This window comes from Microtus oregoni, unplaced genomic scaffold (assembly GCF_018167655.1).
Source record: "Microtus oregoni isolate MIOR12 unplaced genomic scaffold, Mior012 000047F_ref0000412, whole genome shotgun sequence".
Lineage (NCBI taxonomy): Eukaryota > Metazoa > Chordata > Mammalia > Rodentia > Cricetidae > Microtus > Microtus oregoni.
The window spans coordinates 19,013,003-19,026,099 of record NW_024543221.1 but is presented as its reverse complement, the minus strand read 5'-3'; the positions used below and the strand labels follow the sequence as shown (position 1 = coordinate 19,026,099).

The 13,097-nt window shown below is 36.8% G+C and overlaps 1 protein-coding gene across 1 annotated transcript in view; it reads left to right on the top strand.

Moving 5' to 3' along the window:
* The first annotated feature begins 9,195 nt into the window (after window positions 1-9,195).
* The window catches only part of Cr2 (complement C3d receptor 2), a 30,585-nt gene continuing 26,683 nt past the window's right edge, over window positions 9,196-13,097 (top strand). Inside the window, exon 1 of the mRNA XM_041635258.1 lies at window positions 9,196-9,253. Coding sequence (XP_041491192.1) covers window positions 9,196-9,253 — 58 coding nt within the window. The remainder of the gene's footprint in view (window positions 9,254-13,097) is intronic.

The following is a 13,097-nucleotide window of genomic DNA, read 5'->3' as shown; positions in this document are numbered from 1 at the left end:
AGTTCAGGTTGAGAAGAAAAAATGAAGGATTTTTATATGTGTGAGGAGAATGATGAGACTAACCTGCATCTTCTAGAGGTCAATGATCTCTGTTTAGATAAAAAGTTGGATAAATATTAAGTAGGAGAAACAACGACAACTAAGAATGAGTGTTGATGTCTAGAGCATGGGGACATCCTCTCGCGTTACTTCCTGGCTTTCACTGTTCTTCTGGATCATGGTCAGGAGGCAGACATAGGATGTCATGATGGTACCAATCACCATTCCTGAGGACCCAAGAGTAGTTTGCTTGGGTGTTCTGCTTATCTAGAAACTATGAATGGCCAATACTTTGCTTTAGCACTCCAAAAATAAAACATCTGAAACAGATTAAATATGGTCAAACAGGTTATAAAAATCCATGAGTTTTGACGGAAAGTGGCTCCAAATGACAGAAAAATATCCTTTGTCTTGACCTCATAGGAATAAAACCAGAAATGATTATGAAATGCCTGCAGTGCTAAGTACCAGAAAGCCCATATAAATTTCCTTGCCCGATATTCTCCAGATCACCACATCCCATTATCACCACCAGCAGCAGCATTTTGTTTTAAGGCTGCAATATATGTTTGAGCATTTTCATATACAGTTCAGATAGAAGTATTCTGAGGTAGGGTTGGAGAGATGGTTTCATAACCAAGAGCACTTGCTGCTTTCCCAGAGTGCGCAAGTTTGCTTTCCACATTGCCTGACTTACAACTTCCTTTCACTAAAGTTCAAGAATCCAGTTCCCCTTTCTTGCATTTGTGGACACATGGGTGTGTGCGCGCACACACACACGCACACAAAAAAAAACCACACACACACGGCATAAATTTACATGCATACACATAAATAAAAATCGAAATTAAAGAAATTTAGTTATCCTGTGGTACTTTTAGAAGGTATTTATTTAAATACCCATCCACTAACAGATGGGTTGGGAGAGGGGAAAAGAAAAATCATAACCATGCTCTAGATTCTGATTCTTCTCATTTAATACCACATTAATTCTAATTTCCAAAAAGGAAAGAACCTTTTTTTTAATGATATGAATGAACTTCTTTCACTCTGAAGGGATCAACATTCTGTACCCCACATGACAGCATGGAAATCCCCTAAAATAAGCAGTTCCTCTTCACTCTTTAAGCAACTGTCAAAAATGTTTTTATAAGAAGTCTTTATAAGTTTATTTTAATTGTGTACATATAACTTTTATGTTGTATGCAGCATACCCACATTGCAAGTCATGGGCTTAGATAGTAAAGCCTTGTAGATATCCCATATTCATGTAATGATAAGAACTCCCAACTAACTTTTAAAATATTTGACTAGGAAAAAGTAAGTATTGAAGAAACTGGTTAATTTATATTAAAGCAACCTGTGGGCTGTTGGCCAAGCTGTATGCTCACTCTATCTGTGTTCTTGGTGATACATAGGCCATTTAAGCCCTTGAAAAAAGAAGCGTCCGTTTTCTTTAAGGGTTTGACCACACTACAGGGAGTGGCTAGCCACCAAAGAATATTTGGCTTGTAAAAACTGGGCTTCCTTTTGGAACATGAAATTGGTTGGTAGAGATGTGAGGATGAATCTGGATGAGCTGGAGGAAGGGATAAATATGATCAACCTATATTGTATGAAAATCTCAATGAATTAGTAAAATACTATTTTATAAGAAAATAACACAAGACTCAGTGGACACAGGTCCTCTTATTTACTCTTCATAGGAATGTGTTACATGATTGTTTTTTCCTGGAGCACCCAGATGGGGTAAGAGCAGACCAAAGAAATGAGGCCATCAAGTGTAGCTTCATGAACAATGTGCTTAACTGGGCCCACTTGCAGCAAGTAACAGGAGCATGGGAAATTTAAAGGGAGCTATACTGTGAAGAATGTGGTATAAAGACTATTTATAAATTATCATGTGTTGTGTGTGCTTGGCTAAAAGCAAACTCTGGGCCTGAGAAGAGCTCCCTTTTCCCAGATTCCAGTATGTTTATTCCAAGTGTTCTCCAAAACTCCCTGTCTATCTGCCTACCTCTGTTAGGGAAGAAGGAATACAGCAAACAGCAAAGGGTATTAAATCAGTATGTCATTTAGAACAGCTAGAAGGTAAACTATACAATATCTGGATTCATTTTTATTGGTGTCACCATTCCTTCTTATCTGGTGCCCTTCATGGTACCATCAGTGCACCAGGAAATAACAGACATGGCCGGAATTACATACAGTACTTTGTGTGGCTTGGGTTTTGGTTTCATTAATTCTAGGGGGCTCAGCAACTTGAAAGGACACTGATCACAGCACAGCCTGTATGGCTTTGGTTGTAGCACTCGCGGACACCAAACCACATTGTTATAAATATGCATGCCATTTTTGCAGAGTTTGATTCTATGCTATCACAGAATTAAGTCTGGCCCAAAATTGGATATGCTCTTTTAAACATTACTGAAATTGAATCTACAATGGATTCTGTCTATTGAAATGCCTTGTATAATGCTAATAATTGTTGTCCTATTGTGATATCTGAGCGTCTATCTCTTTCCATGACTAGGATCAACATTCTATAGAAGTTGTTTACTTAGTTTTTCTAGCTAGGTTCTATATGTAATCCTTTGAATTTCTGTTAACTTGCATTATAAACTTATCATCAAAAGTATTGAGGCATACAAATTAGCCTGTTCTCCAAGGATTCTAGCTTTCTCCAAAGCCTCTTGATATATACTGTCTGTATCCCACATGGGACTCCTCATCAAATCATATAAAGGATGGGCATTTAAAACAAGATGGCTGTGACAATGAAGCAGTTCCTCTAGAAATCCCCCAAAATATCTGCAGCTGTTTTGCATTTACAGCCACTGCACAGGCTGATGTAAATTTGTTTCAACAAATTTGTCAGGTGTTAGACACAACTTACCTGACCAACATACTCCAAAAAAATTTCACAATTGTGCCTGACCCTCACACCTTGTATAGACTGACTTCTTATCCTCACTTCTGTAGGTACATTTGTGTATCTTCAAGGTACTTTTCTAAATCTTGAAGACCCTGAAAGGATGCCATTATATTAACATGCATAAGCTATATAATGAAGCCGTTTACAGGACTTGCAGGATAACAAAACAATGCCCATGACAAACAGTAGGGCCCTGAAGATGAACTTGAGGAAAGTGAGCTGCTATCTATTCCAAGCTTGGAGATGTGAAAGGAATACAAAGAAAAATGCTAACATTGTCCAATGCAACATAGAAGTGTCCCATTACCTGCATTTTTTTTTTGTCAAAAGAGCAATGTTGAGCACTAGAATGGATGAGAGGCACAACTTCATTTAGCTGTCTATAATCCATGGCCATTTTTCATGAGTCAACTAGTTTATTTACTGGCCCCATAAGGTTTGTAAAATGGTTCAAGCAGGACAAATAATCTCTACCTTTTCTAATTTTTTGATGATTTCTGTAACTTCATATTACTCATGACACCTGTATTGTTATTTACCTCCCTTCAGACACTCAATTCACCCAACCACACATGACTAATTTAAAATTCTTATCCCCAGGAGAAACTCTCCAACCATGGTATGTAGAAGGTGTCTTATCAGTATATCTATCTCCAGTATATTTTCTGGCAAGAGAAAAATGTTCACAGTATGATCTAAGGGAGACAATCACCTCCCTTGGGGCAAGCAATGCCCTTTTTATTTTGCCTGTTCTATCTCTGTGCCAATCCACTACTGCTCATTGTTCCAGCGCTTTAGGACTTGTCATAATCAACGTACACTCAGTTTCCACATCTGCTAATGTAGAAGTATTTTACACTTTCACAGAGGACCTCAAGGTGCCTTGTCTAGCCCTCAGTTGTGAGAAACTTGGCTACTCCTTTAGCGGAATGGCTGGGAAGGCTCTCATCCTCATCTTCACAGAGGGCATATATGAAACACTCACACCTTTTCTACACCTTTATTGAACTGTTATTCAAACTTTAAAGCCTTCTGAAGGTTCATGAGCATTAGATTCAGGTTCCCGTCAAATTTCGTTCCCCTAGAGACTCTTTCTTGACATATTCTTTCACTTTTGTTTTGCAGGGACCAAGATAGACTTCATCATCTGCCTTCCCTTTCTTTAGCCCCACCTGAGGGCTTTAGCACCTTACAAAACCAATTTATATGCTACCTGTTGTGTTGACTTTTCTTCGGAAGACATGAACAAATACATCCTGTATAGGGTATCAATGCTGTGATCCATGGAAGATTCCAAATAAGTCTAACTTGGTGAACAAATGAGTTTAAATGTTGTTCCAGACAGGAGCACAGGTGACTTTCACTGGAGACACAATTGAATAAAAAAACTCTACCTCATTAGCAAATGTTTACCACTTGCATATTCTCACAGAGGAGTGGGACTTTGCATGTTTATGAGATTCCTATTTATAATTACAGATGTTGTGATTTTTTTAAAAGCAGCAGTAATGTCATGTCTGAAGGTCAGAGTTCTACAATAAAATGAATATTGACACAAATTTTTAAAACTTTTTTTATTGAGATATATATTTTCCCATCCCCCTTCCTTCCTCCCTTCTCCCCTTCCACCCTCTCCCCTACTCCCACCCCATGCTTCCAATTCTCTGTAGTTGAAACAATTTTTTTAAAGGGAATTTTTCATTAGCTAATAAAACTATATGCATGTTTTCCATTTGATCAAACAATTTCATTCTAGAGTTTTTAATTGAAGGTATACATTCAACAACAAAAACATAAAAATAAAAAGATGGATCCTGTTTTCTAATCTAATCTGTTACTCTGTGCAGAATGGAAACTGTAAATGTTGAGAATTTTTATTGAATAGTCTAATGTATTCATATAAAAATGGTTGAATAAGTCATAGTACATCCATTCAGTGAAGTACCATGCAGCAATAAAGAGAGTAAGGAATATCTCTTACTGTATAAGGAGTGAAGTCTAATGTATTTGTTGAGTGAAAAAAAAAATAAAGGAAGGTTAGGGTTATAACCTTAAGCAATAGCATCCTTTCTTTTATACGTGAAATAAGAAAACAATTATGTGTTTGCTCACTGGGGAAAAAATAAAATAGATAAACAAGAAAATACTGAACTATATTACCTATGGCCAGTAGGTGAAAATACAATAAAAAGAATAGGTATTTCTCTGATCATACGTTTTGAACAGTTTTGACATTTAAAACTATGTGTTTTCTAATTAAAAATGATGAGATACAAACTAAAATGTAATACAAAGGAAAATAAGCCAATCTAAATGATTAACATAATCGCACTGGAGAAGACTACTTAACCTAAGCAATTTAGGGTTCATCTATGTTTCGGAATGGAAGAGAATACTGTGAGTTGGAGATCAGTGGTTTCTATGCTTTCAGGGCACAATCAAAATAAAACTTGAAAATTCTCCAGGTTTCATTTTACCATGATAAATTTAGCAACTCTTAAACTTATTTTTCTGTAGAACAAATAAATAAGTATATTGTGGAACTAAGTATTTGCCTTTGGAGGACAGAGTTACAAATAAGATAGAAGGAAAGATGGGGAAATCTATAGTCAGAGACTGAAATTAGAAGATGTATTAGAGATCAATGGCAGATGTAAAGGAGGAAAAAGTTTACAGAGACATAAGACTAAACTCCAGCTTCATGCCCACTCTCTCTCATTTTGTCTGCAGAGAAGGTAAAGAAGCAGTGGTACTCCACCAACAATGAATGCAGTGTTCAGGGTTTAGAGTCTAACCATGACAATAAAAGCAAATGAAAACGTGTACACTGATTTTCAAAAAAAAGGAAGAGACAATATTCCTTAGAGAAAGATGAAATTCCAGTGGTGGATCTAGAAAATCACAAACTGAAGTACTCAAAAATTTATAAGAATTGGACAAAAGAGAAACAGGGACTATTTTGAGAATCTTACAGGGCAAGTCAGGTACAATTTATGAATTAAATAACAACAATAAAAGATGATGGCTCACTAAATCCCACACCAACTCCAGTGTCGTCTGTGTGACATGACATATGTCATTATGCGGATGGGAGTTACATGTCCTATGGGACTAGGCTTCCTGGAGGTTAATGGCAGACAGCCCAGTATTGGCCACCGCTGAGGCATAAAAGGATTTCTCGATTATTTTATAATAATGATATTCTATATATCTACAAGACAAGGATCATTCTCTTCAGGAACAGCTCTGAGATAGGGAAGCACAGTATGGGAATGTAGAAGACGATAGCAGAACCCTTGTCACACAAAGGGTGTATGATGAGCAAGGGAAAAGATGTGTTAATGTTGATGGACAAAGACTGTTATGTTATACTTTGAACTTTATGGATAGACTTGCTAGATCCCAACCCCCATAGTGTCTGCTGCATAAGAAGGTACTAAAAAGTTTATTTCAACAGGTGCAGAGAACTGATTAGGTATATTTGGTCACTAGATGAAATAAAGGGTTATGAAGAAGAAGGGTCATGATAGCAATAATGAGACAGAAACCTTCTATTCATAAGATGAAACCATTTGTCTGAGGATTACATTCCGAAGGAAAAGATTTCCTCTTCTAAGGATGCTTTATGTCTAACACCTGTTCCTGATAATATACTTTCCTTAAATATCGCTGATGTGAGTAAAAGAAGCTTTCATACTGTGCCAACCAATGATACATGACCTTCTGATTTCTTCTTTGTTTAAATACTATATAATGAAAACATGAATTCAGTAAAATCGCAGCAGATTCCAACCCCTCTCTTGTGTGTTGTGTCTGTCTGTCATTCTCCGCACTTGTGCCTTCCTGTTACCAGGACCCTGCTTCTCCTATGGTCTGAGTGGCTACCGTGAGCCGGTCCGTGGCAACTAAATAAGTAATTACATATTGATATAGACATTGGTTCCATGGTGATTTTATATAGAAAAATTAATGAATAAATGAATAGATGAGAAAGTTTTTCAGTGGAATATCAATTAATGAATATAAATGTAATTACGGACTATCATGAAGGAGTCATAAAGTAGTAATTGAGTAAGATAAAAAATCATTAATGTGCAAAAATAAGCAGGTAAAATTTTGATTTTTAAATGAAGTATTTATATAGTTTTGAAAGATTCCTCCCCCAAAACACTTGTCAATAATTAGGGGATAATAATTACTTAGCTGCAAAAACCTGTTTATATGATAAAAGTGACCACTACCAATAAAAGGACCATCAGGTAAGGTGTACATACAGACAAGTGAGAGCATCCATTCTCACATATCTCTGCCAAAAAATGCAAAATTTCCATCTAATTGTGAAGAAACATTATATAAAACCAAATTGAGTGATGCTGGCAACCAGTCTCCAAGACGGTCCCTCTTCATCTTTGACTCCCAGTATCCCCATCCATGCATAGTGTCTGGCACTGATCTTTGTTCTGAAAATGTTATGACTTCTGAGAATCATGAAAGATATTTTGGCTTTTGTCTTTCTCGATCTGAAATAAGTTAGCTATCTCTCATAATGGGAGAAGTTTCAACCCCTATAACCCAACAGTCCATTTTCTGTATACACATGAGGAAGAAATGAGGAATCCAGGCAACAGCCACTGACTGTGCAACTTCTGTGTGCTTTTCCTGTCCCGTTCAACCAGATAGCTGCAGTTCCGGATATCATTTTGACCACAGTATTGGAGAAGATGTCCAGTCCAGCTAAATCCCTCCAAATTATGACTCAGAAACTAAAAGGTACTATTAAGTCTCACTTTAAGCCACTACTAATCATAGGGTAATTTGTTATCATACTGTATAATAGACAAATACTTTGAGTGCCATTCTAGAAAAATAATTACTTCAAAGATATCAAAGAAAAACAATGAAAGAACAACAAAGTTCCAGATCCAGGAATTGGGGAGGGCTCAGTCAGCAAAATGCTTGTCATACCAGCACCAGGGTTTGTGTTCAAATTTCCAGAATAGGTAAAGAGCTACACCTAGTATACCTGTAATCCTAGCACAAGGGAGGCAAAAACAGACAAATGGAACCCGCTAAGCAGCCAGTCTAGCATAATCTGCCAGTTTGGGGTTCAGAGAGAGACCTTGCCTCAAATAAGAGAGTGGAAAGCAGATAAGAAAAACATTGACATTAGCCTCTAGTCTCACATACGTCTTTACATGTGCAAACACGTGAACATGTACAATCACATACAACACCACACACACACACACACACAAAAACATTCTGGGAGATTTTTTTAATTAAAGAAAAAGAGACCAAAGAATCAAATATATGATCCTGAAGGTGGATAGTTTTGTTGTTTTTATTTTGCCATTACAGACTATTGATGTAATCATCAAAATTTGAATACAGTAAAAATTATAAAATAGGAATGTACCAATATTGGTGTCTTGCAATTGATCATTGTACTATAATTGTGGAAACATGCCCTTATTTTTTAAGAAATACACATTAAAATGGAGATAAGTGCCTATAATTTATTTAAAATATCAAATGTAGCAATTACATAAGAAAATTAAATAGTCAAAGATATATACTTTTATATACTTTTTACCGACAGAGAGACAAAATTTCTAAAATATTACCCTTTAGGAAACCCCTTTACAGATATACAAAAATTAAAATTTTCACTACTTACACTAGAGTAAAAAGACTACAATACCAGGCAGTGTAATTCCTGAATTTCCACTTTAAGTAAGCCACTTTAGGTTGTTTTCTCAAAAGGAGAGTTGTCTATATTAATTGAGTTTGGAAATGAATTTACTGGAACAAAATGCAAAAGAGGTTTAATGAATAAAATACTGTAAATTGACACAGCATACGAATATTGTAGATTAGTAGAAATGAGTATTATTTTGTGAAATGTTTCAGATGTAGGCAGAGAAAAGGTTAATGTACGTGGTTGCACAGTCAACAAAAAGTAGGGAAGCCAGGCGCTGAGCAGGACTCAGTTTAAGCCAAAAGCAGATTTGTCTGGGGCCGCCCTCCCTGCCTCTTCCGCCCCTGGCCACCTGCAGATGTGCTCCACAAGTCTTCAGTACCCAGCGCGGAGCAGATGCTATTTAAGGGTTCTTCCCCACAGCTTACAGCCAGACCCAGCCGGCACCTAGCCAAATCCCCCTATCCTTGCTGGAGACTCAGAACACTCAGAAAGCAACCTTCTGATGGGCCACTGCGGTGGCATGGGAGCCTTGGGTTCCCTCTGGGTTTTCTTCACTCTCATCGCGCCAGGAGTTCTTGGTAAGCTGGGCACGGGAGTGCAGATAAGGGAACTCCTTCAGGGCTAGAAAAATTTCTGCGCCTACACAAAGGTTAGAGATCAAACCAGGGATATGGGGGCCCTTCTGGATACTTGTCTGTCCCTGACAACTTTGGAGACTCAGTCAGTCTCTGAAGCAGAATGGCCCCACCTCTTCTGGGAACTGGACCCCCACCACTGAAACCCGAGCCATGCATGGGCGCTTTTGAATGACTGCTGCTACTGTTTGGTGATTCTCTTTCTCAGGCTCCCAGCCTCTTGAGAATTCAGCCAAGTACTGAGCTTCTGTGCATGCAGAAATCCTCTCTAGCCATGCAAGGGTCGTTGAGTCCCTGCTTTTCTTAAAGAATAATACCCGATTCTCCGATATGGGTCTCAGATTTTGTTTGACTTTGATAGGATATTTAAGACTGTGACTTCTGTAACAGTGTATACCTACATAGGTTCTTCTTCAATGTTTTTTGTAACAGTTTTTGGTTTTATATTGTTTTTGTTTCACAGATTGGCTGGCTTTTAAAGTAGTATAGTTTGTTCTGGTAGTGAAGACATAGGTTATAAGACAACCTCAATAGCTGGGTGAATTTTGGCAAGTCGTAATATAATTTATTCTCGTAGTGAATATATTCATAGGTTATAAGATATTTACCATAAGCAAATATCAATAGCTGGGTAAATGTTAGAAAGTCGGTTAGAGCCCGACCCTCAGTTTCTCGCATATGCAATGAAGTTAGAAATGAGCTGCTGTACCATCCCACAGAGCAGCGAGAAATCATGAGCTGCTGGGGAAATTAGGTCACGGTACTTGACTGTTAACACTTACTAAGTGTAGCAATTAGCAGTTAATGGTGAATCTAGTCATGTATTTGCATTAGTTCTGGTACAACTTCTACTGGAAAACAAATTCTAGGGATGACTGGACCTCGTTTCATGTTCACTGATGAATGTTTTATGCTTAGTACCATACTTTCCTTAACATACATGACTCTCATTTATAAAACTCAGCCTTTAGATATTCAGAGTCCCAGTGTTAAGGCATTTGCTGATAATTCTCAATAATGGTCTCCCATCCCCTTCCTGATTTCTAGCCAGCTTTTCAGATTTATATTCATCCTATTCGTAAATCCTCCATCTACTTCCAAAGGATTTCTAAATCATCCATGTAAAGGCCCTTAGATCGAAATAGTTCATTGCACCCTGCCCTCCAGAAACATTTTCTGTGTTATCGTCACTACTCTGATCGTCACTCCTGATGCTAGAAAGAGGTAAAGAGGGAACAGGGAATTTTAAGAAAACCCATATCATGCAATTTGAAAAATTATTACATGTATTTATTTGTTTAGTGGGGATGTGCAATCAATGCCATGTGCTTGGAGGTCAGGGACTATTTACAAGAGTTAGCTCTCTCCTTCCACCTGTGGCTCCAGGGACTAAACTCAATTGGTCAGTCAGGTTTGACAGCAGTGTCTTTAGCCAGTGAGACATGTCACCTGCTCCTTTACTTTTCTGATTGGAGGAGAATCCAGTCTTTGGAGATTCTGTACTGTGGCCTGGGAGGTGGGTAGTTTCAATAAAAGTCCAAGGTCTCTTTACTAGAGATGAGACTTCTATTGAGCCTCACCCAGAAAGAAAAATTCTTGCCTCTTTTTGACATGGAAGTCACATTATAAAGTTCCTTCTTCCTTTGTAGTTTCCAGATCTTGTATTCCTCTTGGTCTGTATTGTTACCACTGATTGAATCTTATGAATATAAATGGCTTCCCATATTGTGGAAGATAATTTACCTTTGTCCTTATTTACATTTGATAATCACACATTATTACCTAATTAGAGTAATTGGTAGAAGTGGTATCACATATAAATCAATTAAAGTAAATTTGATTTTATAAGATCTCTATGATAATTTAGTATCCTATGCTAAAAGCTTTTATTTATAAGATTTTTACTTGTAAGGTTGGAGAGATTGCTCAGTAGTTAGAGCACTTGCTGTTCTTGCAGAGGACAAGGTTTGGTTTCCAGCACCCACTTGGTGCCTCATAATCACCTGTAACTCCAGTTCTAGGGAATACATAACTGTCTTAAGGACTTTGCAGTCACCGATCACATATAATGTACATACATTCATGTAGGTAAAACACTGTGAGATGTGAAACAAAAAATAAAATCTTAAAACACTTTTAAAGATATTTTAATGGTATATTTCTGGTTTTTAATTATAAAACTAGAGGACTTTTTTTTATTTTTTGTACCCATTATTGTTTGAATGTAATGTGTCTCCCATAAGCTCATGTATTTGTACAGTCAGTCTAGAGCTGTCCTTTAGAACCTTTAAAAGGCCATAGATCTATCTGGAGAGTGGACCTTGGAGGTTATATCTCCTCCCTACTTCCAGCTAAACTTTCTGCTTCCTGACTGATGTCATGTAACCAGCAGCTGTTGAAGTTTTCTTCCCCTAAAGACCAAGCTGCTCCAGTCATGTGCCTTCCTCATCATAATGGATGGTGTCCCCTGGACTATAAGCCAACTGATCCTCCCTCCCTTAAGTTGTATCTGTCAAGTATTTGGTCACAATTATAAGAAAAAGCTGGTACAAATAGCTAACATAACTTCCCTTCAACCCCACCAAAAAGTATATAGATTCATTATTTTATTACTTTTTTATTACATAAGGTTCTTATTACATAAGGTTATATAAGGCCAGTCTTGTGCAAGTATATAATATACTTTGAGGATATCCTATGATGCCCCCTCTCTCTTAGTCTTCTCTCCTCCCATTAGTACCTTTTGTTCTTCCAGACAGTTTGTATCTACATTCAAATATATATGAGAGAAAAAAAAAAGAGATACCGGTTTTCTAAATCTGACTTAATTCACTTGATATTATTATCTCTGGTTACATTTATCTTCTTACAAACAATATAACTCAATTCTTGATAGCTGAAAAGGTTCCATTGTGTATATATACATTTTCTTAATCTATTCTATTGCTGGGCACCAAGGTTGGTTCCATAACTTAGCCACTGTGAATAGTACTACAATAAGCACTGATGTGCAAATATATCTGGAATGCTGACTTGGACTCTTCTGCGTAAATATTTAAAAGCGCAGGATCATGTGGTAGATCTATTTTTGTTATTATTAAATACTATTTACTATTATTTTGTTGAGAAATCTCTAGACAGATTTTTACAGTGGCTGGACTAGTTTACAATCTCATCAGCAATGTAAAAGTGTTGTTCCTTTTTGTATATATCCTTTCCAGTATTTGTTTACTTATTTTCTTCATGACTGTCATTCTGGCTAGTGAAAGATGGAACCTAATTGTGGTTTTTATTTTAATCTTCTGATGACTAGTGAGGTTTAACACATTTTTCATATTTATTGAACATTTTATACTTCACCTGAGAATCCTATGTTAACACCATTAGTTCACTTATAAATGAGGGATTTTGGTGTTTATGCTTTTATTTCCTTGATATTAAACAGATATCTGTTTAGCAAAGATTTTCTCCCATTTTGTAGACGATCTCTTCACTTTTTTTTTTTTGCTGTTCAGATGCTTTATACTTTCATGAAGTCTCATTTGTCGATTGTTGGCACTATTTCCTAAGCAACTGGACCCTTATTTAAAAGTGCTTCCCTATGCTGATATCTTGCAACATCCTCCTTCATTTTCCTCTATTGTTTTCTGAGTTTTGTGTTATATATTAAGTTCTATATATTCATTATTGAAGTTCTACATGCTTTTCTTATTTTTCCTGACTTCACTGCATTAAAAAACAAACAATCCACCCACAGTTTTAAATTGTAAAATGATGGAATTTTATG